The sequence below is a fragment of the Scyliorhinus canicula genome, chromosome 19 (genome assembly GCF_902713615.1).
Source record: "Scyliorhinus canicula chromosome 19, sScyCan1.1, whole genome shotgun sequence".
In the NCBI taxonomy this organism is placed as follows: domain Eukaryota; kingdom Metazoa; phylum Chordata; class Chondrichthyes; order Carcharhiniformes; family Scyliorhinidae; genus Scyliorhinus; species Scyliorhinus canicula.
In genome coordinates, this window is record NC_052164.1 from 21,617,746 (window position 1) to 21,644,788 (window position 27,043).

The 27,043-nt window shown below is 47.6% G+C and overlaps 1 protein-coding gene across 1 annotated transcript in view; it reads left to right on the forward strand.

The window, feature by feature from the left end:
- LOC119953944 (G protein-activated inward rectifier potassium channel 1-like) overlaps window positions 1-4,683 on the forward strand; it is a 67,012-nt gene extending 62,329 nt beyond the window's left edge. The window contains exon 3 of the mRNA XM_038778656.1: window positions 2,351-4,683. Within this exon, the coding sequence (XP_038634584.1) occupies window positions 2,351-2,955 (605 nt within the window). The 3' untranslated portion in view covers window positions 2,956-4,683. The remainder of the gene's footprint in view (window positions 1-2,350) is intronic.
- Window positions 4,684-27,043: the final 22,360 nt, after the last annotated feature.

Genomic DNA, 27,043 nt, shown 5'->3' on the forward strand with positions numbered 1-27,043 from the left:
AGTTTGGTTGCTGCACAGCCCAATCCTCTCAGCTCTACCTGATTGGCCTCTGCCTCTGGTTGAGTCGATCCGCTCCCCACTATTTCCTGAGACAAGACTCCAGTGCTTGCCTGGCCTTCTTTGCACCCCTCAACCATCGATGACTGTATGTGCTCCTGGCAGGCGACTTGACCTGTTGACCTCTGTTCTTTTCGGTTGGTTGCCCGCCTGCCTTCCTCAGTCCTGGAGGTCAAGAGTCGTTGAACTGCTCCCCTTGACGGACGTTGGCCAACGCCTCCTCCTCACCTCGCTGAAGGCTCTGCAGGTTCGCACCCCCATTTTAGGTCAGCGACCCCACTTTTGCCTCAGGCTTCCCACCCGATCGACTGCCAGAAACCCGGCTGCTGCTTTTCACCTTTACTCAATAAAAGTTCAGAAACCTCACTCCAATCCAGGAGATCCATGTCTGAACTGCGTCCGCAACCTCTCAATGTCTGGCAAAATGTTTTCCCGCTCAAAAGGGGAGTCCACCAATCAGAGCCCAGATTGGCTCAAGAAATCTGAAAGAGCCTATCATCAAATTTAGAACTACCAAGGCTCTGATTGGTGTTCCCACCACAGCAGTCACCTCTCTGTATGAGCCCCCCTACCAAGGCTCTGATTGGTGTTCCCACCACAGCAGTCACCTCTCTGTATGCCCCCCCCCCCCTCCCCCCCTGGCTTTGGATGGAGCTTCGTATTGCAGCGCGGTATGTTTCATTGTAAGTCAGCCTCTGGTAAACACAGTCACCTGACCGTACTGCCTCAGTACTATAGTAGAATGACAGTCTAGAGTTATGTGCTCACGAATGTCTTGAATGTGCAACCTCCTGACTCCTACAAGAGTGCAACTATTGAGTGATGGCTGATGCCTGATAAGCAAACGATTTACTGATTTTTAAAAAAAATAGTAATTTCCAGGATGTGGCCATCTCTGACTAGGGCAACATTTATGGCCATCCCTAGTTGCCCTTGAGAACTTGTTGGTGAGCTGCCTTCTTGAACCGCTGCAGTCCCTGAGGTGTAGGTACACCCACAATGCTGTTAGGGAAGGAATTCCTGGATTTTTGACTCTGTGACAGTGAAGGAATGGCAATATATTTCCAAGTCAGGATGCCGAGGATTAAACCCCTGCACATCTTCCACATTGAGAATCGCTTCATAAGTAGGCGAATTTTCACTTTGGCAGGTGTATCCCTCTTCAACAATTGTATAATTAACCAAGGAATGGTTGGGTTCATCTGACTACTGATCCTTCCCCTAAGAGCTATTTCCTTTCAAAGACCTCACCCAAATTGGTAACTTGCATGGAGGATAAGCGACCTAACCACATATCTGTGTCACAAACAAATAAATGGCATTGACCAGCACATCTTCCTCGGCATTAATTATGAACAAAAAAGTAAATGCTTGTTCAGTGTGTTTTCTGCTCTTTCGCTGAACCTTTTTCCTCCATCAAGCACTTATCCAATTTCCTTTAAAATATTGTCATTGAATTGGCTTAGTGTATTGTGGGTATGCATTCCATACTCGATTCAGTGTTGTAAAAGTTGCTTTTAATCTCTCTTTTCTGCTTTTAATTCAAATCCTGAGCTCATTATTATTGGGGGCAGCACAGTAGCATAGTGGTTAGCACAGTTGCCTCACAGAGTGGCCTCCTTCTGCACTGTAGATTCTATGATTATTGATTGATCTGCAGGCAGAATTCACCTGTTTACTGTTTACTCTCTCAAATCCTGCCATAATCTTCACCATTCCTCCTGGATTTGTTTTCAGTGAATATAGTCCACGCTCTTCCATATCTCTCATCAGCTGCTGTGTGCATAATTTGTAAAACATTTAATTCAAGCAGAATTGTGGTTAAGGCATGGTATTTTCTTCCAAATTATGACAGTATTTATAAGTTGAGAGCTGTATCTGACCATCTACCAAGTTTGAAGAATTAACTGTTCTCAATCATGAAATGAAATGAAATGAAAATCGCTTATTGTCACGAGTAGGCTTCAATGAAGTTACTGTGAAAAGCCCCTAGTCGCCACATTCCGGCGCCTGTCCGGGGAGGCTGGTACGGGAATCGAACCGTGCTGCTGGCACTATTCATATAATAAAATCTTCTCTGCCGATCAGAAATGTGTTCTCGTATTAGGAGCAATAAATACCGAGGCACTTTCAATCATTTATGCTCAGCTATAATAATTATCTTGACACTTATGATTGGCAAATGCATTTTATATTAGCATTTTTTTCTAATTGTTATAATTGAGAAAATGGCCTACATTTGTTAACCTTATACCTATTTAGAAAGCTTTAATTCTGTTATTTTTCTTTGCAGGAATGACATGTCAAGCGAGGACTTCGTATACAGAAGATGAAGTTCTTTGGGGCCATAGGTTCCTGCCAGTCATGTCACTTGAAGAAGGTTTTTTTCGTGTTGATTACTCCCAATTCCACTCCACATTTGAGGTCCCCACTTCTCCCTACAGTGTAAAGGAACAGGATGAGAAGCTGTCGCTTTCATCACCCTGTGCCACGCCCTGCATGGGCAACAGCAAGAACAGGAGGGAGAGGATCTTCTCCTTAGATTGTATCGACACCCTGGAGGAAAAGGGAAACAGGTTACCAGCCAAACTTCAGAAAATGAGCGCCGGCAGAGAGGAACTGCAGAGGAAAGTCCTGAGGATGACTGCCGATATCGGAGAAAAAACTTGCAGCACCGGGGACCTCCCTCTAAAACTGCAGAGGTTAAGTTCTAACCCCAGCAACCTCGGTGTTGAGGAAAGACTCCCCCTGAAAAGTTTCAAAATCTATTCGGAATCCATCACTCAGTCAACAGGAGATCTGCCACAGAGGGAATACGGCTTGCAACCCACAAAGACACGAATAGAGGACAATTTGCCTGCCAAATTGAGGAAAATGAATTCGGGCCGCTTCGCTTAGAAGCAGACAATATCAAAAACAGCATGTTTCTTTTTAAATATGTGTAAAAATTAGAGACTTAAGACCTTAACCGCAATGGATTGTTTTAGGGTATAAATTCTCAGCTGATATTGGCTTTGGTTTGTATAACTAAGTGGCCCTAATGCTTCAGTTACTTAGTTGATGGTAAATTTGAAGATATGTGTTGAAATGTTGGCATTTCTCCTGTTTCTAGAAAGACCCAGTTAAACTCAATTGAAGCAATTTAACTTCAAATTAACTCTTAAAAGACCTGAATAAAGCCTTTGCTGGAGCGAATTGTGTGCTCCAGAGATTAATTCACTGTCTATTATCAGTCAGTTATACTGACTAGAAAAGGCCCAGGGTCAATGTGTTTTCTGGAATGAGTTCGTCCATTGGCTGGGTAGCAATCAGGGCTTAATCTTGGGCTGAGGAAGAGAGAAAAAACAACCAGTCTCCACCTGGTAACTCCTAGGGGTGAAGTTTAACATCCAAAAGTGGATGGGCTGAAGCCATGTAAATTATAAAAAATGTGAAACCTAACCCAATCCTGAAAATGAAAATCGCTTATTGTCATGAGTAGGCTTCAATGAAGTTATTGTGAAAAGCCCCTAGTCGCCACATTCCGGCGCCTGTCCGGGGAGGCTGGTACAGGAATTGAACCATACTGCTGGCCTGCTTGGTCTGCTTTAAAAGCCAGCGATTTAGCTGAGTGAGCTAAACCAGCCTCAAACCTATCCGACTCTGGGTTTAACAGAATCCAAACATGCTGGGGTGGGTGTGGGGTGGAGGGGGTGGTTGCAGCTAAATGCTCCCAGGAGGCAGGTTGGCATGGCTGACTTTGGGACTTGGGTTTCCGTGGGTTTCCTCCGGGTGCTCCGGTTTCCTCCCACAGTCCAAAGGTGTGCAGGTTAGGTGGATTGGCCAAGCTAAATTGCCCATTAGTGTTCAAAGGTTAGGTGGCATTACAGGGATAGAGTGCTCTGCTCTTTCGGAGGGTTGGTGCAGACTCGATGGGCCGAATGGCCTCCCTCAGCACTGTTGGGATTCTATGAACTGCACAGCTAAAAGGAGGTGAGGGCAGCACCGGGGAGAAGGTAATTGTCACTACAGCACTCCTTATCAGCCAGGAGAAGCAGGCGTGATTTTCACCCCCATCTCCCGGCTTATCTAGTGCCCCCCCCCCCCCCCCCCCCCCCCATTCCATCAGATGCCCCTAAAAGAAAGATTTACAAGGCCAAAGATCTGATCCCCTTCATTGTGAATGGGCTCCACCACCTCAGCTCATAGATGTGTAATACCCCTCCCTCCCTGCCCCAACAACAACCATGAATCTGACCCTATCCATTCCTCTGACCTGCTTTGGGGTCCTCCCCACCCAGCTTGGAAGCAAGGCTGCCTTTTGGGTGAGGAAACTGTGAACCACAAAATAGGCAGGTTGTGGCATTAAAACGGCTGGATTTTTAGCACAAATCTCCACTCTTTAAATATCCAGGCCATATTGTTTATGGTGATTCAACTGGTTTCAAGATTCTTTGTGGAATGAAAATAAGTGTCAATGTTGAGGTTTAAATGTCACATCTTCCAATGCCAAACTCCATCTTGTGGTCCTACTTTGGTTTAAACTAGTCAGCTAATTGAACCATTACCAGAAATGAATTGATAAGGAAACATCAATATTTCACACTGAAATCTAATAAAACATTGATGCTTGCTGCAATAAACAAACATCCATGAAGATTATTCTTTTAAAAAAAAAATTTCTTATAAATTTAGAGTACCCAATTTTTTTTTCCAATTAAGGGGCAATTTAGCGTGGCCAATCTACCTAACCTACACATCTTTGGGTTGTGGGGGTGAAACCCACACAGACATGGGGAGAATGTGCGAACTCCACACAGACTGTGACCCAGGGCCGGGATTCAAACCCGGGTCCTCAGCGCCACAGTCCCAGTGCTAACCACTGTGCCAGATGCCGCCCATATGAAGATTATTCTGAACATTTGGAAAGCCCTGGTTCAGCCTTGGCTGGAATATTGTGGTCATTTCTGGGCTCCACACTTAGGAAGGATGTCAAGTTCTGAGAAAGGCGCGTTATTCGATTGGGACCAGGGATGAAAAATTTGAATCATGGTGGAGAAAACTAAAGCGGAGGAGTTTCAGGTGAGCAGAAAACGCTGGACAACTCAGCAGGTCTGACAGCGTCTGCGGAGAGAGAACACAGCTAATGTTTCGACTTTGTCAACTTTGAGAAAGAGTCATCCAGACTCGAAACATTAGCTCCATTTTCTCTCCAAAGATACTGTCGGACCTGCTGAAATTGTCCAGTATTTTCTGTTTTTTGTTTCAGATTCCAACATCCGCAGTAATATGCTTTTATCTTAAGGTTAAGGAGAGATATGATGGTGGCCTGCAAAATCAGGAAGGGCTTTGAATAACTGAAGAATATTTTCCAGAGGCAAAATTATCATTATCCAGAGTATTTAGATTAACAGTAAGGCCCAGAGGCAACACGAGGAAAACATTCTTTAAGGAGTGAGTTATTATGATCGGGTAGATAGCGTCAGGAAGGCCGTTAGAAGCAGATTTAATAACCGTCTGAAGGGAATTGTATGATCACTTGAAGGGGGAGAACCGCACAGTTATTTGGAAGTAGCAGGCAAGAGGGGTTATTTGGATAGCTTGTTCAAAGGTCTGTTATTGATAGAGTGAACAGAATAGTCTTCTGTTCTTTTTTAAAATGAGCTGATCGCTGGTTAGGCCAGCACTTATTGCCCATTCCTAATTGCCTTGAGAAGGTGGTGGTGAGTTGCCTTCTTGAACCGCTGCAGTCCTTGAGGGGTAGGTGCACCCACTGTGCTGTTAGGGAGAGAGTTCCAGGATGTTGCCCCAGTGACAGTGAAGGAACGGCGTTATGTTTCCAAGTCAGGGTAGCGAGTGATTATACCATTTGACAATTCAATGACATTCATGGATGGGTGTCAGATCAGGCTCAGCTGTGATGCGCTTCGTAAACAAATAGCTGACCAGCATTCACTGTCCTCTGGCATGACCTCCCACCCCCCCCCCCCCCCCCCCCCCACCCCCCAACCCCTGGGGCAGTGTTGGATCTCTTGGTCCCACCGATGTCAATGCCATTTTGTGTGGCTCCCAGGGAACCCGCTGCGGGGGAGGGGGGGTGGTTGCCACCATCGGTGCGACCGGAAGATCCCGCCAGAGGGAAAGGCTGGAAAATTCGGCCCGACATTTCTCCGCACAGAAAGGCCACCCACCTGTAAGCTGCAAATGAGAGTCTTCAACTCCAGTGAATCGTAAACCTGCACTGCAGGAGAGAAGCAGGCAAAGTGAAAGGAAAACAGTTTTTCTAATTCTTTCTGACATGAAAAACTGTCCTTAGTGAAACAAGGCAACCTGAATCATGAATCCAGCTGTGTATTTTAGCTACAAAATAATGAATCCATTACTTTGCAATTGAATGCATATTGCTTCCTTTTTGATAACTTTCAGTGAGCTTGATTGTAGTGATGCCATTTTGATCTCTGAAAAGAACCAAAATGAAGGCTATTCACCTGATCTCCAAGCAACGCCAGCCATTTAACTTTCGTATTGAACCATTTGAAACATTGACACACTGACTGATGTGAACAAGCATCCATTAATGCTGATGTCATGAAGTTTATTCTGAACTTTTGTAAAGTATTGGTTAAGCCCCAGCTGGCGTATTCTGGCCATTTCATGGGTCAGCTTCGATCTCAGAAGACATTTACTGGGGGGGGGGACAGCACAATCATTTAGTGCAGTGGCCTCGATCCTTTCACACAACTAATAAGATGTGACCCACATCTGATGAAATTGCATATTGAAACAAAAGAGTGTCATGGTGGCACAGTGGTTAGCACTGCTGCCTCCTAGCTCCCAGGACCCCGAGTTCAATTCTGATCTTGGGTGACTCTCTGTGTTGAATTTGCACGTTCTCCCTGTGTCTGCGTGGGGTTCCTCCGGGTGCTCTGGTTTCCTCCCACAGTCCAAAGACGTGCAGATTAGGTGGATTAGCCATGCTAAATTGCCCCTTAGTGTCCAAAGGTTAGGTGAGGTTGCGGGGTCAGGGCGGGGGAGTGTGTCTAAGTAGGGTGCTGTTTCAGAGGGTGGGTGCAGACTTGATGGGATGAATGGTCTCTTTCTGTACCGTCGGAACAGAAAGTCCAGCCCTGAATCTGAAGTGCTTGCACGATGTCATTTATGGCTCTTTCCCTATTGGCTGTCTCTCAATTCTGTCTTTCTCAAGTCTGATGAATCCCCTGTCCTTCACGCTGCCACTCCTCATGTGCCTTTAGCCTCGTTCTGTCTCCCTACTTCTGTCACTTTCCATATTTAATTCCTCTGAGGAAAGATTAGATAAGGCATTTGGTAGGTGGAAGGATTGCAAGGTGTGACTAACCTGCACCTATTTATGGCGATGCAGATAGCACCAAACCTTTTGCCGCCTGTACATTTTAATGTATAATTAACATTACATTAACATGTATAATGTACATTAATGTATTTTAGTGTATAGTCCAGTGCCATTCATAACCATGCCATATTGTTTATGGTGATATGCTTAATTTAACAAGTCTTGTTCTTCATAAAATGAAAAGTAGTGTCCATCTTAAGGGTTAAAATCAATGTCACTGCAGAGTTCAGCCTTTAATAATGAGCTCAATCTTGTGGTCCTACCTGAGCACTTTGGCTCAAACCAGTCAGCTAATCGAAACATGATCACAAAAGAATTGATATGGAAACATTTATATCCCACAATGAAATCGCATGAAACATTGATGTTTTACTGAAACAAATGAATATCCAAGATTATTCCGAAATTTTGGAAATCCTCGGTTCAGCTCCAGTTGGAGTATTGTGGCCATTTTTGGGCTCCCCACTTCAAGAAGGATGCCACCTTCTTCGAGAGGAGAATTATTAGAATGGTATCGGGAATGAAAGACTTGAGTCCTTGTGGAAAAACTAAAGCAGCGAAGGTTAAGGAGAGATTTAATGGAGTTTTCAAAAACTGGGAAGGGTAACTAAGGGAGAACATTTTCCAAGGCTAGAATGGCTAGTAACAAGTGAACGCAGATCTAAAGTCAGAACCAGAGGCAACATGAGGAAAACATTTCTGAAGGAGTCATTTTTTATGATCAGGGAGGCAGTGACTGTAAGGATGGTAGTAGCTTTGATAACAATGGTGAAAGTGGTACGAAGGATCTAGACTCATGGCAAGAGGAAGTTTAGTTGCCTCACAAGGGTTGTCCGGGCCATTGCCAAATGACATATCCTTACAACTGAATCACTAGCCTCAAAAAACTGCTCCATTTACCCTTCACATTCTCCAATGACTTATGCCACATATTTATAGCCGCACCTCATCTTCACACATGTGGCACTGCTGGAAGCCTGGCATCCATATTTCTCAGTTCACACTGCCACCTCTTCAAGTAGACTGGCACATCACCCAAACACATTGCAACGCACCCACGGGCACATTTTACTCACTCGGGCAGAATCTGGGGCACACAATCGTAGGCAACAGCAACTAAGCAGCAGAGTCTAGGCACCATTGCTTGCTTGCATCCCTGTGGAAGAGATGGTGCTGATTATCCATGGTGCAGCCACAAGTGAGTCAGTGGCCAGCAGCAGGGCTGAAGCCAGAGAAGATGATGGTGTGTTCCGACCTAATCCACCTTCTCACATCCCACTAACCCCCACATTTCACAATGTCCCCTCATACTTGAGCTGCAGAATCCGATGTAAGCGTGGACCTCATCCATCCCCGTCACCCCCATCCCCACTTCCCTCACTGTAATCCTTCCTTGGGTATTTCACCTTTCTGGTACCCAACATCTACAACCTGTTCAAGCCCTGATTGGGAGCATGAGGAACAAGACATTGATGATGATGAAGAAACATTGGCATTCTATCTCACTCTCGCAGCCACAAGCTCAAACACTGAACTGTGCGTCCTTTAGAGGGTAGCAAAGGGATGGGATCTGCAGATAGTCAGTCACTAGGCATAAATAACTTGCTGAGGTGGGAAGTCAGTGCGGCACAGGTGCCAACTCCGCAAAGGGTGAGAAAACTGTTATTATTATGATTTAGTTACTTTGAGTTTGTTTGCTGTATAAGACACAAGGCAACAATCACTCATAAGGAGCTTGGTAAACATACTGTGGGTTCATTCATTAAATCTATAATATAATAATCTTTATTGTCACAAGAAGGCTTGCATTAACATTGCAATGAAGTTACTGTGAAAATCCCCTAGTTGCCACATTCCGGCGCCTGTTCGGGTACACTGAGGGAGAATTCAGAATGTCCAAATTACCTTACAGCACGTCTTTTGGGACTTGTGGGAGGAAACCGGAGCACCTGGACAGACACAGGGAGAACGTGCAGACTCTGCACAGACAGTGACCCAAGCCGGGAATTGAACCTGGGACTCTGGAGCTGTGAGGCAACAGTGCTACCCACTGTGCTACCATGCTGCCCTGTCGAGACGTAAAGTGGCACGGTGGCACAGAGGTTAACCCTGCTGTCTCACGGCAACGAGGAGTCATCAACAGTACTATCAAGCAGGACTTACTTAGCAATAACCTACTCATGGACTCTCAATTTGGATTCTGTCAGGGTCAAAGAGCTCCTGACCTTATTACGGCCTTCATTCAAACATCGACAAACGAGCTGAATGCCAGAGATGAGGTGAGAGTGACTGCCATTGACATCAAGGCAGCATTTGACCGAATAGGGCATTAAGGAGCCCTAGCTAAACTGGAGTCAATGGTAATCAGGGGGGAAACTCTCCACTGGTTGGAGTCATACCTGGCACAAAGGAAGATGGTTCAAAGTTAATCATCCCAGCTCCAGAACATCACTGCAGGGGTACCTCAGAGTAGTGTCCTAGGCCCAACCATCTTCAGATGCTTCATCAATGACCTCACTCCATCATAAGGTCAGAAATGTTCGCAGATGTTCAGCATCATTCACAACTCCTCAGATAACAAAGCAGTCCATGTACAAATGCAGCAAGATCTGGACAATATCCAGGCTTGGACTGACAAGTGGAAAATTACATTTGTGCCACACAAGTGCCAGGCAATAACCAACTCCTAAGAGAGAATCTAACCATCGGCCCTTGACATTCAATAGCATTACCATTGCTGAATCCCTCGCAAACAACATCCTGGAGGTTACCATTTATCAGAAACTGAATTGGACAAGCCATACTGTGGTTACCAGGGCAGGTCAAAGACTAGTAATCCTATGGCGAGTAACTCTACTCGTGACCCCTACCAAAGCCTGTCCACCATCTACAAGGCCCAAGTCAGAAGTGTAATGGAACACTCTCCACTTGCCTGGAAGAATGCAGCTCCAACAAATTTGGACAATCTAAATTCTCGCTCAGTGTACAAGAACAGATGCCGGACTGTGGCGACTCGGGGCATTTCACAGTAACTTCATTGCAGTGTTAATGTAAGCGTACTTGTGACAATAAAGGTTATTATTATTATTATTATTATAAAGAAGCTTAATACCATCCAGGACAAAGCAGCCTGCTTGATTGCTCCCCGTTCCACAAACATTCGAAACCTCCACCACCGATGAACAGTGACAGCCGTGTATATCATCTACAAGATGCACTGCAGCAACTCGCCAAGGTTCCTTCGACAGCACCTTCCAAATCCACGGCCACGACCATCTAGAAGGACAAGAGCAGCAGATACCTGGGAAGCCCTCCACCTGGAGGTTCGCCTCCAAGTCACTCACCACCCTGACTGGGAAATACACTTCCATTGCTTCACCGTTGCTGGGTCAAAACCCTGGAATTCCCTCCTTAACAGCATGGTGGGTGTACCTACACCTCAGGGACTGTGGCGGTTCAAGAAGGAAGCTCACCACCACCTTCTGAGGGGCAACTGGCAATGGGCAATAAATGCTGGCCTAACCAGCGACGCCCACATCCTGTAAATGAATAAAAATATAAATAAATAAACACTTTGGGAAGGATTCTTCAAAATTCAGCGGGGCGCGCAAATCCGGTGCGAAGGAGTAGCACCTTCACGGGCTAGGCTGGCGCCGGAATGGTTTGCGCTGCGCTGGCCGGCGCGGAAGGGGCTTGGCGCCATGCCAACTGGCGCCGAAGGGCCTTGGCCGACCGGCGTGAGTTGGCGTATGAGCGGGAGTGCCAGCGTGTGCTGCCGTCATCTCAGCGCATGCACAGGGGGGTTCCTCTTCGCGCCGGCCATTGCAGACTGTTACAGCGGACGATGTGGAGGAATAGAGTGCCCCCATGGCACAGGCCCACCCGCGGATCGGTGGGCTCCGATCGTGGGCCAGGTCGCCATGGGAGCACCCATTGGGCCAGATCCCCCCCCCCCCACGAGGACCCCGGAGGCCGACCACGGAGCCAGGTCCTGCCATAAGTACCTGTCGTAACATATGCCGCCGGGACCAGCCAAAAACGGGCGATTCCCTCCCCTGCCAAATCCCCGGCGCCGGAGAACTCGGCAGCCGGCGGGGGCGAGATTCCCGCCGCCCCTCAGCGATTGTCCGACCCGGCGGGGTGTCGGAGAATCCCGTCCTTCACATTTGACCAAAACAGGATTATTTTGAACCAAGAGACGATGTCCTTAACTGATTCTGTAAGTGTCCCACTATTTATGCTTTGAGATTGTAATTAATTAACCAGACAGGTTTTCGTAGGTTAAAGAAAGAATAAGTTCAGTTCATTGAAACTATTTCCCTAGCTAAGAAAAAAATTAGGTAAATTGCAATCACCATTCACACGTTGGCACAAATTCATCTGGGCCCACATACAAAGTACAGATGGCAGAGTAAGATAATAGGTTTAGAGGATTTTTTGCAACTGAAGAGTGATTTAAAAAAGGGCACGGTCGAAGGCCACGCTGCGCCAAAAAAGCAGCTCGCTGCAGCACAGTGTGGCCTATAAAAGCTGGGAGGCCCCCACTCCCAGGATCTACCCAGCTAGCGTCACCTCACGAGATCCAATGCAATCTCGTGAGACGTTGTGATGTAAATTCTGCCCATTGTGGGCAGGATCGCATTTTGGCAAATCTGCATATTAGAGCTTGACAGTTAGTCTCACTCTAATGTGTAGATTCTCAAAGTAACACCTGGGCACCCTGGCTGGCACTGCCAGCTGGCACAGGCACTGCCCTGTTGGAAGTGTAGAGGAAGCTGTTTATTGTCTAGTCTCAATGTCGTGATACCATGTTGTGGTCATTTTGTTCAGCCTTCCTTGAAGGGTAGTTGTATGGAGCAGATTTCCACATTTTTTTAAAAACACTCTCAGTTTGTAGTCGGTTTTTCTTCTCAGGATGGTTACTTTGCAAACTGGGCACAGTGCACCCAAAAGATAGAGAGAGAGAGCTTACAAAGCTTCCGTCAGCCTGTGTTCAGTACACCTATGTGTCTTTTCTCTCCTCTCTGGCTTAATAAGGCCTTTGAAATACCTCGCTGGGTATATATTCCCGAGGTTCATATCTGCTGAAGTTATTGTTTCAGAACAGGCAATTGAATTTTGTTGTATCAGCTCAGAAAGATTTAAAAAGGTCTTAGAGTGGTGTGAATCAACAGGGACTGGGATCCTGTGCACTCTCCAGGAGGTTGAGTGTCTGCCTTCATCCCACTTGGTGGAATGTGAAATAGTGTGCATTGCAGCAGTCTGGGCAATTTCCCCATTGCTTGTATAGGGTCCAGTAAACATAAATCAAGCCAGAAAAAGAAAGAATAAAAATTGTATCTTTAAAAAGCTCATTCTCATAACAATATTCCAAGTTTAGGTATTGTGGCTTTGAGCAGAAGGTCGGTTTCTACTGGGGGTGGGAGTGGGGGAGGAGGATAGGAGTGGTGACATAAGTGAAACTGGTTAGTTTGGATAGTTTTCTCTCCCTGTAACTGGTGTGCCCAAGATATTTAAACTTACAGCACCATCTTAGTAATTTCTATATTTTATCATTCAGATCCGGGTCCAGTAAGCAGTGAAGAAATCAGGCTGTCAAACGTATAAGAGACCCTTCGTCCAACCAAATTCTCGCGACCAGAGACTAAGAACTGTCAATATTAAATGATAATGAAGACAGGGCGGTGGACCAGGATTGGTTTCTGCTCTGATCCATTTCAGGGAGTGTTTAGATTTGATCCAGGATTTTGAGGTACGGACAAAATGCTATCTCAAGGTGAAAAGTAGTGCAGAAAATGCAGGGTGTGATTGAACTGAAAAGCAGCTCACCGCAGAGCAGTGTGGCCTATAGAAGCCAGGAGACCCCGCTCCCGGATCTACCCGGCTCGCAACGCCTCGTAATATATAATGCGATCTCGCAAGACTTTGCGATGTAAATCACGCACATTGTGGGCGGGATCACTTTTTGGCAAATCTAAATATTAGAGTGAGACAGCTAGTCTCACTTTAATGTGCAGTTTCCCGAGGTACCCAAAGTGACTTTGGGCGAGTGTCGTTCAGTACTCTTCTCCACAAATGAGAACCAGACGAACGGCCCTTCTGGGGTTCTCCCAGGTGACAACTCAGCCTGGCATTGCCAAGGTGCCCAGGTGGTGCTGGCAAGGGCACTGCCAGGGTGCCAAGCTGATATATTTTGCAGTGTGGTGATCTGGCCGGGGCTTCCCTGTGTGGGTATTGGGGGGAGTGCGCAGGGAGGTTCTGGGGATGCTCCCATAATGCGTTGGGCTTGGGGGTCATTCGAGGGATCCACAGATCGGGTGTCCCGATTTAAAAATGGAATCCTGATCTCTCAGTACACTGAGGAGGTCCGGCGAGCGGATCTCTTCAATGCAGAAAACGGGGCTATGCGCAGCCTTGACCGTGCGTTCCCTGCTAAGGCCCCCGATTGAACCCGTGCCTTTAAAGAGCGTTGTTTCTCGGCACTCTGAGCGTCGGGAAACATGCGGCTCAATGCGCTCGCTATGGGTCTTTGTTTCCATTCAGTTAAATCTCGCCCGCAATTATCTGTTTTTGTCGCAAATAGATGTGAAAATAATTGAAATTATTCCAAACTCATCATCTGTCCAACTGGTTGAGTCAGACTTGGCAGTTTAGAATGAATGTGATCCATAAAGCACAGCGCCAGGGACCCGGGTTCGACCTGGCTTGGGTCACTGTCTGTGCGGTGTCTGCACCTTCTCCCCGTGTCTGCGTGGGTTTCTTCCGGGTGCTCTGGTTTCCTCCCACAAATGCTGAAAGACGTGCTTGTTAGGTGAATTGGACATTCTGAATTCTCCCTCAGTGTGCCCGAACAGGCGCCGTAGTCTGGCGACTAGGGAATTTTCAGAGTAACTTCATTGAAGTGTTAATGTAAGCCTACTTGTGACACTAATAAAGATTACGAAGATTATTGTTATTGTGAAACAAAGTAAAAGTGTGTAAATGCTGTAAGGTGCTTTAAAAATCCAGTTACACCAACGAAGGGTTCAGGTTTCAACATTCAATGTGGTCTTCACAGTAGACATTGGTTTATACTGCTGCTTCAAGCTTGTGGTGATATGCATCACTGTATACACACAAGGGGTTAATGTAAATACACTACAACTATGTAAACACTAGAGGGAGCACCGGAGATGTCATGATACGCAAACGTACAGCTAATGAACACTTAGAATAGGACACAACCAATGAGCAGTCAAGACACCCAGAGGTGACACTACCACAAGGGGGCATTACACAACCCATATATAAGGACAGGACACACATGCTCTGTCTCTTTCCACAGGAGACACTTAGAGAGTAGGACAGGGGCAGATCAGAAGCATCACACCTACCACATGGCTTAGTGCAGACTGGTTAGTTAGACTGAGTTACAATAGCAAAATTAGCAGGAGAATTGAACTCATAGAGAACTGTGCTAATGGTTCAATAAATCACATTGAACTTACTTCAACGCCTGGAGTATCTTTTGGTCAAAACTGCATCGAGTTGCAGCCTGCGTTATCCCAGAGTACATAACACAACAAAACTCAGCTGCAGAACAACTTCCTTCTTTCTTGCAAGGGGGAAGAGACAATTTAACGAAAATGTTTCTCAACTAAGCATGGGCTGCTTGTAAACACCCAAAACGTTAATCCCTTTATTATAACTTGAATTATTCAGCTGGTTCCCCATTCTTCAGTCGAAGGATGTTTTAGGACATTCTCAGCTCAGCTGTTCTCTTTGACATGGTGACTCTTCCATGGCAAAGCCTGTTGATTCTTTGGAGAGACTTTGAATGCCAGTAATCCAAGTTTGGTGCACTTGGAAAGTCAAGGCGTCCTTGACCCATCCACAAAAGGACACCTCTTTCCATTTTGAAGATGTTGAACCACAGATTGGCCCATCACCCATGATGGAAGGTTGTGTGTATTTAGATGTAAAAGGGTTATTTGTGATTCATAGCACTTTAATAATAGGTCATTTGAAACAAGCAAATTATTCATTGCAACATAGAAGGAAGTCTTTTGAACCATTACTGTTGATCTGGGTCAACTCTTTGCAATACAGAACTGACCAAAAATGTGGGCAGCATGGCAGCACAGTGATTAGCACAGTTGCATCACAGCTCCAGGGTCCCACGTTCGATTCCAGGCTTGGGTCACTGTCTGTGAGGAGTCTGCACATTCTCTCCGTGTCTGTGTGGATTTCCTCTGGGTGCTCTGGTTTCCTCCCACAGTCTAAAGATGTGCAGGTTAGGTGGATTGGACATGCTAAATTGCCCTTAGTGTCCTAAAAGGTTAGGTTGGGTTACTGGGTTACGGGGATAGGGTGGAGGCGTGGGCTTAAGTAGGGCGCTCTTTCCAAGAGCCAGTGAAGACTTGATGGGCTGAATGGCCTCCTTCTGCACTGTAAATTCTATGATTCATTTACTTTATGCTTGGAGTATTTTTAAGAAAGAATAATGGGCGGAATTCTCCGACCCCCCGGGGCGTCAATCCTGCCCCCACCATGTCCCGAATTCTCCTCCCCCCGAGATTCGGCGGGGGTGGTAATCGCACCGTGCAGGTCGGCGGGCCCCCCGCGGCGATTCTCCGGCCTGTGGTGGGCCGAAGTCCCGCCGCTGACAGACCTTTCCCGCCAGCGTGGTTTAAACCACCTCTGGTACCAGCGGGATTGGCAGCGCGGGCGGGCTCCTGGGTCCTGGGGGGGGGGGCCTTGGAGCGATGTTACCCTGGGGGGTGCCCCCATGGTGGCCTGGCCAGCGATCAGGGCCCACCGATCGGGGGGCAGGCCTGCGCCGTGTGTGCACTCTTTTTCTTCCGCCCGCGCCATGGTGAAGAGGCGGAAGAGACACCCTCCCCTGCGCATGTGCCGGTATGACATCAGCAGCCGCTGACGCTCCGGCGCATGCACGGACTTCGCCGGCCAGCGAAGGCCTTTTGGTCCCGACTGGTGGGGTGCCAAAGGCCGTTCTCGCCGGCCGGCAGAGCGGCAACCACTCCAATACGCTGGGAACCCCCACCCCGCCGGGTAGGGGAGAATCCCGCTCAATATTTTTACGCCAGTATATGGAGAAGGGAATTTGAAAGAGATTCTGGATCTTTATTCGTATAGGAATAGGAGGGTTGCAAGAGGTATGTTAATAGCTAACCAGATTCCTATGATATTATGATTTGAAGAATAAGAAGACTATACAAGGTTGTTTATAATTTAATGTTCCTGTCTCTGGTTACAACTGAAAGAGACATTTGGCAGTATATCAAACATCAAGATCTGTCCCTGTTACAGATTTTCGGAAGGACTATAGAAGAAAGCAGATGGCCCTTTGAGCTACATGGATGGATATTTGAATAATTCACCAGAACATGTGTTTAAACAAGGTTAAATGGAAGAGAGCTGGAAACTGATGCTATAGAGATGTCTCATCTTGCCATTGAGTTCATATATGTTTTTAAAATAAATTTAGAGTACCCAATTCATTTTTTCCAATTAAGAGGCAATTTAGCGTGGCCAATCCACCTAACCTGCACATCTTTGGGTTGTGGAAGTGAAACCCACGCAAACACGGGGAGAATGTGCAAACTCCACACGGACAGTGACCCAGAGCCGGGATCGAACCTGGGACCTCGGCGCCGTGAGGCAGCAATGCTAACCACTGCGCTACCGTGCTGCCCTAGAGTTCATATATGTTTAAGTGGTAATTAACTTCACTGGAAATAAAAAAGACGAGGTGCAAGGTATTTTTTTTAAGGAAGGTAAATCAATATATTCCACCGAATATACTTCTGACTTTATTTATCACGGTTTTATTTCATTTATACATAGAACATACAGTGCAGAAGGAGGCCATTCGGCCCATCGAGTCTGCACCGACCCACTTAAGCCCTCACTTCCACCCTATCCCATAACCTTTTTGGATACTAAGGGCAATTTAGCATGACCAATCCACCTAACCTGCACGTCTTTGGACTGTGGGAGGAAACCCAGAAGAAACCCATGCAGACACGGGGAGAACGTGCAAACTCCGCATAGACAGTGACCCAGCGGGGAATCAAACCTGGGACCCTGGTGCTGTGAAGCCACAGTGCTAGCCACGTGTGCTACCATGCTGCCCACTTATGTGTATGCTTATTGCAGTGTTCAAATATTTACTCAATGAGGTACCCTGTAACCCCAGACTTTTTGTATTTGTGTACATGGGCAGACTGGTATCTCAATCTTGAGAGTCACAAGATTAATTTCCATCCTTCACTGACATTTAGAGAGTTTGATGTGAGAGCCTTGTTTCTTGTTTCTTGACAAGGTTGTTACATGGGGAAAAAAAGCTGGCTTTATACTTCAGAATTTATTGGGAAAATTGTGGCACTTTTAAATAATATTTCAAAGTATATTTTTTAACCATTTGAAAATGATAAATAGATGGGATATTGGGAGACAAGCTTATTAGGCAAACTGTCTTCTTTCGACACCATTACACAGATATTCAACAAAGATGGCTGCCTTGATTTAACATGTTGTGCAAACGATGTTATTCATAAATAGCTTTGAAATACTTCTCGGAAGAACATTAGAGAAGAAGGCCAAGGGGTGCCAAGGGAGGGCCAAGGGGCTGGTTTAGCTCACTGGGCTAAATCGCTGGCTTTTAAAGCAGACCAAGCAGGCCAGCAGCACGGTTCTATTTCCGTACCAGCCTCCCCGAACAGGCGCCGGAATGTGGCGACTAGGGGCTTTTCACAGTAACTTCATTGAAGCCTACTCGTGACAATAAGCGATTTTCCATTTCCATTTCCATGTCTTCAAGGATCCATTAGATATGGAACCACACAACAGAACTGAAGTTATTTCACAATTATATTGGCCCCGTAGCTAAAGCGACAGCATGGGCTTTCTGGCAGTAGAGATAGCTCACCAGGATGCTCTGTTCGGCTGCGCCAAGAAGTAAATATCCATACAAAAAAAAATGATGTGAAAGAAGTTAAAAAGTTTAACATTTCTAAGCAGTTTAATTACATAATGTATTGATAGTCCAACCAATGGATGCTAGTGTTCCATAATCTTATTAACAACCTGTTGTCCTACTACATGTGTGTTTTATGTCACCTATATGGTATTAGTTAGCCTTCATCGCATGTTCTAAAAAAAAACACCAGCAATTATTTCTATCTCAATGGAAAGATAGAGTTGGCAAAATCAGCCTCGCTCCCTGGGAAAACACGATCTTCAGTGATATTGTTGCTGGCAGTGGTAACTTCTCTTGTGTTGTAATAAGGCAAATAGATTGGCAAAATGAAAAATGATCTGTAATCTTTCAAGAACTGATGATAGAACTTTGTGGAAATTGGATTATATAGCCATCTAAAATGGCAAAATCGCAACTCTGCAATAATCCGCATCTCACAGGAAATAAGAACTGCTGTGCCCATGCACTTGAATTTCTCTCACATGTCCGTTTCACTAGAATCAAGCATTGGAAGATTTAAAGGAAATGTTTCTGATCCATGGAATGTTGTATAGCGATTTATCTTGGGACCCATGCTTTTCAAAATTTGGATCAACGTAGCAGCACTTAAATCGAACTCACACTAATCTATAGTTTAGTGGAAGTGTTGCTCTCTAACTTCCTAATGCATGGTAGCACTTTGTGACAATGTGAAGAAAAACGAACCAATAATAAAAGAGGAATTAGTTACTGGAACATCAAGTTTTGTGATGTTTTGATTTATGCTCAACAGCCTCCATGCGTCAACTGACACTAAACAAGGAGCCAGGTACGATCTTCCTTTGTAATCTTGCTTGACGTCTAATGGAAAAAGTAGATGTGAACTGAGTCTGATCTGGTATAATGGCTGGAATGGGGCGGCATGGTTAGCACTGGTTAATGCTGTGGCCTCACAGTGCCAAGAACGTGGGGTTCAATCCCGGCCCTGGGTCCCTGTCCACGTGAAGTTTGCACATTCTCCCCGTGTCTGCGTGGGTCTCACCCCCCCCACAACCCAAAGGGTAGGTGGATTGGCCACGCTAAATCATCCTTAATTGGAAAACAAAATGAAGACCAGAATTCTCCTGCCTTCCAGATTCTCTTTTCCTGCTGGCTATATACCCCCGCCCATGGGTTTCCCATTGGCATGGGGTGGCTTTAATGGGAAATCTCACTGCCAAGCAGTGGGAATGGCACGCTGCTGAAAATCACATGGCTGGGGGACCGGAGAACCTGTCCAAAATGGCACCTGGGAGTTTGGGGGGGTGGGGGGGGGGGGGGGGGGGGGGGGGGGGGGAAGGAGGAATCCTTTCTGGAATAACTGTGCCCTTTTCTGACTTTTTTACGTTGTTTTAGTCAAAACACTCAATTTTATATCTGAAAGCCAAAGGACTCAGGCAGAAAGCAATATGATTATACACCGGTCAGAAATCGAGTGAACAACAATAATTTGTTCAGTTCAGTAATATCTAACATTTTTCAAGGTTTTGATAAACATAGATTTATGCATAATGACTGTATTCAATAAATAAACTATTACAACTCCTTTTAAACAGTTTTTTTGTCTTACTAATGGTAGGCCCAGTTTACTCTGCAGATTTCATCAATGAATGTGCCTGCAAGTAACTCTGTACAGGTTGCAATAGAATAATACAGGACAGAATGAAGCCATTCAACCTATCGAGACACGGCTGGCCTTTTTAAAGCGCAGTTTACTAAGTTACATTCCAATATCTTTCCCCTTACCGCTGCATTTTTTTTCTCCTTCAAGAATTTATCCAATTCCCTTTTGAAGGTGATGATTGGATCTGTACACACCACCTGATCAGGCAGCGCCTTCAAAATGCAAACTACCTTTTGCGTTAAAAACTTTGCTGAAAGTAAATTGATCGATAAACTTCATTTCAGTTTTACATGAACTATGCAGAAAAGCACAGGTACCAGTTAATATAGTTTGATATCTGTAGAATCCCTATAGGTCAGAAGGAGGCTATTCGACCCATCGAGTCTGCATCAACCCTGATACTCACATAGAGTGAAGAACATTAACAAGAATGGCTGGGTGAATAAATGTGAAATCAAAATAATGCACCGTGCAAAACCAATTATGGAGCAGCCCCTAACACAGTACATTTATTTAATCATTAACAGTGTTTTTCTTACTAAAATTAACATATAATAATTTGTATATGGTTATTCCTCTTCAATTCCTTCACACCACACAAATGCCAGGCAGTGACCATCGAGGACAAGAGAGAAGCCAACCATCTCCCCTAGATGTCCATTGGCATTTGTCATCACTGAATCCCCAACTATCAACATACTGGCCAGAATCTGAACTGGACCACCATATGAATACTGTGGCTACAAGAGCAGTCAGAGGCTGGGAATTCTGCAGAAAGTAACTCACCTCCCCAAAGCCTGTCCGCCATCTACGAGGCACAGGTCAGGAGTGTAATGGAATGCTCTCCATTTGCATGGATGAGTGCAGCTCCAAAAACACACAAGAAGCACGACAGCCTCCAGGACAAAGCAGCCCGTTTGATTGGCACCATGGGCGGGATTCTCCGACCCCCGCTGGGTCGGAGAATCGGCGGGGAGGCACCATGTATCCCGCCCCCGCTGGCCGCCGAATATTCGGCTGGGGCGGGGATCGCTCCCCGCCGGTCGGTGGACCCTCCCTGGCAATTCTCCGGCCCGCGATGGGCTGAAGTCCCGCTGCTTCTATACCGATCCCGCCGGCGTGGATTAAACCAGGTTTCTTTACCGGCGGGACCTGGCGGCGCGGGCGGGCTCCGGGGTCCTGGGGAGGCGCGGGGGGATCTGGCCCCGGGGACTGCCCCCACTGTGGCCTGGCCCACGATCGGGGCCCACCGATCCGCGGGTGGGCCTGTGCCGTGGGGGCACTTTTTCCTACGCGCCGTCCATCACCTCCGCGATGGCCGACGCATAGGTGACCCCCCTGCGCATGCGCGGGGATGACGTCAGCAGCCGCTGACTCACCCGTGCATGCATGGACTCCCGCCAGCCGGAGTCCCTTCGGTCCCGGCTGGCATGGCGCCAAAGGCCTTCCACGCCAGCCGGTGGGGTGCCAACCACTCCGGGGTGTGCCTAGCCCCTAAAGGTGCGGGCCAACCCCTAAAGGTGCGGACGAATCCGCACCTTTAGGGCGGCCCGACGCTGGAGTGGCTCATGCCACTCCTTCCCGCCGGGTCCCCCCGAACCGCCGGGTAGGGGAGAATGCAGCCCCATATATCCCCACTTTCAACATTCACTCCCTCCACTACTGAGGCACAGTGGCAGCAGTGTGCATTATCCACAATGTGCACTGTAACAACTCACCCAGGCCCCTCAATAGCAGCTTCCAAACCCATGGGGCGAGATTCTCCCAACGGGAGTCTAAGTGCCGACACTGGAGTAAAAACTGGAGTGTTTTACTCCGGCATCGGCGCCCTTTCGAGGCCCCTATTCTCCGCCCTCCGTGGGGCTTGCAGGGGCGTTGCGCGATTTACGGGGGTGGGGCCTCGGCGCGGTGTCAGAGACCCGGCGCCGCGTAACAGACACGGCGCCTTGGGTTCCGCGCATGCGCAGTTGGGCCGGCGCCAACTAGCGCATGCGCGATGGCCGTCCTCCCCAGGTCGCCCCAAACAAAAATGCCGCATGGATCCAGGCCTGCTGGCGGAGGAAAGGGGGCCCGCTGACAGAGAGGCCGGCCTGCCAATCGATGGGCCCCAATCGCAGGCCAGGTCACTCCGGAGGGCCCCCCCCCGGGGTTGGAACCCCCCTCCCCCCGCACACTCCGCTCCCGGCCCTTGAAGCCCCAGGTCCCGCCGGCCCAAGAGCAGGTTAGAACAGTGCCGGTGGGACTGTCATTTGTTTCGCTGGCTGCTCGGCCCATTCTGGCCGGAGAATTGCCGCTCGCCGTTTGCGGCAATTCTCCGACTGGCCCGGCGCGATTCGCGTAGCGTGGTTTCGGAGGCGTGGGAGAATCATGTGCGGGGGTCGGGGCAGCCTGTTGCGATTCGCACGGCGCCCCGGCAATTCTCCCACCTGGCGTGGGGGGGGGGGGGGGGGCGGGGGCGCGGTGGAAGAATCCCACCCATGACCTCTACCACCTGGAAGGACAAGAGCAGCAGATGGAACACCACCACCTGCAAGTTCCCCTCCAAGTCACACATCATCCTGACTTGGCACCTCCTTCACTGTCACTGGGTCGAAATCCTGGAACTCGCTCACTAATGGAACTGTGTAGCGGTTCATTTTGGTATCTCACCACCATGTTCTCAAGACGTTAGAGATGGGAAATAAGTGCCGGACTAGCCGCATCTCACGAAAGTATATAAAGTCATGTTAACGTAAAGAATGTTCCAAGGGTTTCTCAGTTGGATTCACGGTAAAGGTCCTTGAGTCAAAGAGAGATTAGGATAAGGTGATCAAAAACCTGGTCAAAGAGTTCGATTTTGAGGAGGTTTTTAAAAGAAGGAGAGAGGTCAAGGGGTTTAAGAATAGATTTTAAGAGAATAGGGCAAAAACTGTTAAAAGCTGTGCTACCACCAGCAGAGTGAAAGGATAAGGAACACACAAGATGCCAAAATCAGCGGAGCAAAGTATTTAAAGGGGTCACAGGACTGGCGGAAGTTGCAGAGCTAAGGTGGTCTCATGATGTGGGGAATTTGAAGATGATGATTTGCAATTTGTGGTTTTGGCAGACATGGAAAAGGTTTAGACATGTACTGCTGGGGAAGCACACAGGGTAGGTGTGGGATTAGTCAAGTGACAGGAAGGGCTTGATGTGTTGGGTATGCTGGGTCTGCGAGGTTGCGTTTACCATAGCAGTGAGAGAGACAGGCTACCAACACTTGTAGAAGTAGAACTCTAATTTATAGAACTATGAGCTGTTAAACATACTTGCACTGTGGGTTGACACTATGTTGAGTTGACTGGAGACCTGAGGCTAACCTGACCAGACTATCCTGCTAGCGCAGTTCGTGTTCCTGATCATGGGCTCTGGCTGTCTCAGAGGCTGCATCCCAAGAGAGCGGGAAAACTAGTGCCCTCTGGCTTTATAGTGGCCGTGTCCTGTCTGGTGATTGGCTGCTGTGTTCTGTGTGTTGATTGATCATTCAGTGTGTCAGTCAGTGTCTGTCTATGCACCACCATATACTTGTGTGTATATTATGACAGGGCTATTAAATTCAGGAGAAGAAAGAGGAGTTTTAGTAGGCTGCGATATGGATTAGAGGAGGCAAAATGGCAAAAGAAAATGGAGGCATGACTGAAGGATAGGTAGGACAGGGAGACTGGGGGGGAGAAACACAAGAACGGCCAGATAAAGAAAGGAAGAAGAGACAGGCATAATGGACTGAGGTCCGGAGCAACAAGTAAGTTGTAACCTGCTAATCTGCTCAGAGCCAATATTTTAAAATTTTTATGTGATAATCAATTCCATGGCATAGGCAGTATAATGTGGATAAGTGTGAAGTTATCCACTTCCATCGGAAAAACAGAATGGCAGAGTATTATTTAAATGATGATAGATTTGGAAATGTTAATATACAAGGCACCCTGGATGATGTGTACACACCAGTCACTGAAAGCAAGCATGCAGATACAACACACAGTCATGGAGGCAAATGGTATGTTGGTCCTCATTGCCAGAGGATTTGAGTATCAGGGTAAAGGTGTCTCACTACAGCAGTGCATGACCTTGGTTAGACCACAGCTGGAGTATTGTGTGCAGAGTAAGAAGTCTTACAACACCAGGTTAAAGTCCAACAGGTTTGTTTTGAACACTAGCTTTCGGAGCACTGCTCCTTCCTCAGGTGAATGAGGAATGAGGGTCATAGCCAGGGCGCCGTTTAGCACTGATCCACACAAACGTGAGAGGCTCAATATCTGGAGAAAACTGGGGCGGAATTCTCCGACCCCCGCAGGGTCGGGGAATCACCCGGGGCCGTCGTAAATCCCGCCCACGCCGTGGCCCGAATTCTCCGCCACCCAGGAATCGGCAGGGGCGGGAATCACGGCGCGTTGGTCGGCGGGCCCCCCGCGGCGATTATCCGGCCCGCGATGGGCCGAAGTCCCGCCGCTGTCAGGCCTCTCCTGCCGACGTGGTTTAAACCACCTGGTGCCGGCGGGAGCAGGCGGTGCGAGCGGGCCCCGGGGTCCTGGTGGGGGCACGGGGCAATCTGACCCTGGGGGGTGCCCCCACGGTGGCCTGGCCCGCGATCAGGGCCCACTGATCGGCGGGCGGGCATGTGCCGTGGGGGCACATTTTCTTCCGCCGCCGCCACGTCCTCCGCCATGGCGGAGGCGGAAGAGACCCCATCCACCGCGCATGCGCCGGGGTGACGTCAGCGGCCACTAACGTTCCAGCGCATGCGCAGACTCACGCCGACCGCCGAAGGCCTTTCAGTCAGCCGTTCGCGTTGGTCGGTGGGGCGCCAAAAGCCGTTCGCGTCGGTCGGTGGAGCGGGAGGCACTCCGGCGCGGACCTAGCCCCTAAAGGTGTGGAGAATTCCGCACCTTTGGGTAGGCCCGACACCGGAGTAGTTCTAACCACTCCGGTACGCCAGGACACCCCACCCCGCCGGGTAGGGGAGAATCCCGGCCCTGGTCTGTGCAACTGGAGCATTACACACCAGAGGTTAGATTCTGCAAGCCTCCGTGCCAAAATCGCGTCCACCGCAGGGGCGGAGAATGGGTGTTCGTGTGGGAATTGCGGCCGGCGCCGCTGAAGCGATTCTCCGGACCCCGGAGAATCGCTCGCGCATCGCGTGCAGGAGGTCCACTCGGCGCAGGTAGGGGGCCATTGACAGAAGCCCCCCCCCCCCGCGATTCACCAAGCGTAACTGGCCTAGCTCCTGACGGCGTGGTTCTAGCCACGGCTGCCCTGGTGGGGGCGGGGTGCGGGGGTATCCTTCACTGGGGAGGGCCTCATGGACGGCCAGGGAAGCGATTGGGCTGTACCGATCTAAGGGAGCGTGCAATCTCAGGGGGGCATACACTCTGCATGATGGTCCGCGGTGCGAATCTGGCATGTTGCACGGGGCAGCTGCCATAGCAGCCAGAGCTGCGAGAAGCACTGCGGGGCCCTGCCAGCCCCTTGCATTTAGGAGGATCGCTCAGGACGTTCTTAAGGAAAGTCCAGAGTGAAACGCCAGCGTTTTGAAGCTGGCGTGGGGACATAGCCCCATTATTGGAGAATCCAGCCCCACGGTTTCGATCTGAGCCTGACACTTCTCCAAATTCTAGTAAGATTCCGCCCTATGTTTCGAATTTCTCCGTCTATGGGGAATGACATTCTGTGCTTTTCTTTCAAGGAGATTGAGATTCCTGCTAGATAAGAAACAAATTTTGCTGCCATTTTCAGAAGGTAACCCTGTTGTGCTTTATATATCTTTTAAAAATCTAACGGTTTCCATGAAATATATCCCCTTAAAATAACTCAGGGTCCAATTAGTTAGCAATGAAAAAAGGAATTTTTCTGACAAGTGTAATTCCTGAAGGAATGACTTGCTTTCTCTTGGCTGTTTACGGCAGTCATCCCATCGGCAAATCAGGGAAAGATCATTTTGATTAATTGTCATCAGTAACTTCATGAGCTTATGCAATGAAATGCACGGCATAACATTTAAAAGACTAAAGTGTTGGCACTGAAATAATGATAGCTCAATGAGGGAATTGGCAAAATATAATGATTTTCTTACAACTGAACCATGTGGCTGCCTGTGTGTTTCACAATTTGATTTTAAACCTGAGGGAATCTGAATGAAATAAACAGGGTTCTCTGATGGGTTCTTTCTGCCAAAGAGTGACGGATGTTAACAACTCCGACGCGTCTGTGATTACTGTTTGGTAGTAAACTCATTACCTTGCATAGCCTGAAGGCTACTCTCCCAGGATCTCAGCAAAGCTGATGGAATAAGGACTTTCAGGTTTTATTTACCATCATTTCAATTTTGATACACTACTTTATGCATAAAATTACATTTAAAATGGCAGCTCCATAAATAAACGATGGGCTGTATTAAATAGATTTACTTCCAGCGACCTTAATTTTTTTTTTTATAAATGTTTTTTATTGAGTTTTCATATTTTATATATGACAAATTACAAGTTATTAGAGAGAGAGAAAAACAGCGACCTTAATTACACTTACACTATACGATTTGTTATTTTTTAATGCCAAGATTCAGGTAAATAAAGAGCTTCAGAGTAGCCAATGTATATTTGAATTTTACATGTATTGTGAATAAACTAAATGGGCATCTTGACTTTGCGTGACAAATGGTGAAATGGATGATAGAAAGTCAGCAGCTTGTTTTGCATCATCCCGCAATTTCCATTTCCATTGACCCCAACAGAAATAGCTACCAGCCGAGGGGAACCCCAGTGTTTTTGCTGCCATTTCAGCAAGGGGCTCTTTCTGTTGCACAGCTTCTTTAAGTATGGAGCTCAGATTTGGCCTGCTTCCGTGCCGTTGGTATTTCATATTTAATCATTGGGGAAAAAAAACTGGACTAGATTTTGCCAGTCCTCTGGGAGGAGCTGGGAGGCAGTGGAGGGCGAGGAAGGGTGGGGGTGGGGGGCTCATCTTCCTTCAGCCGAACAGACTCAAAAACAGCTTCTTCCCC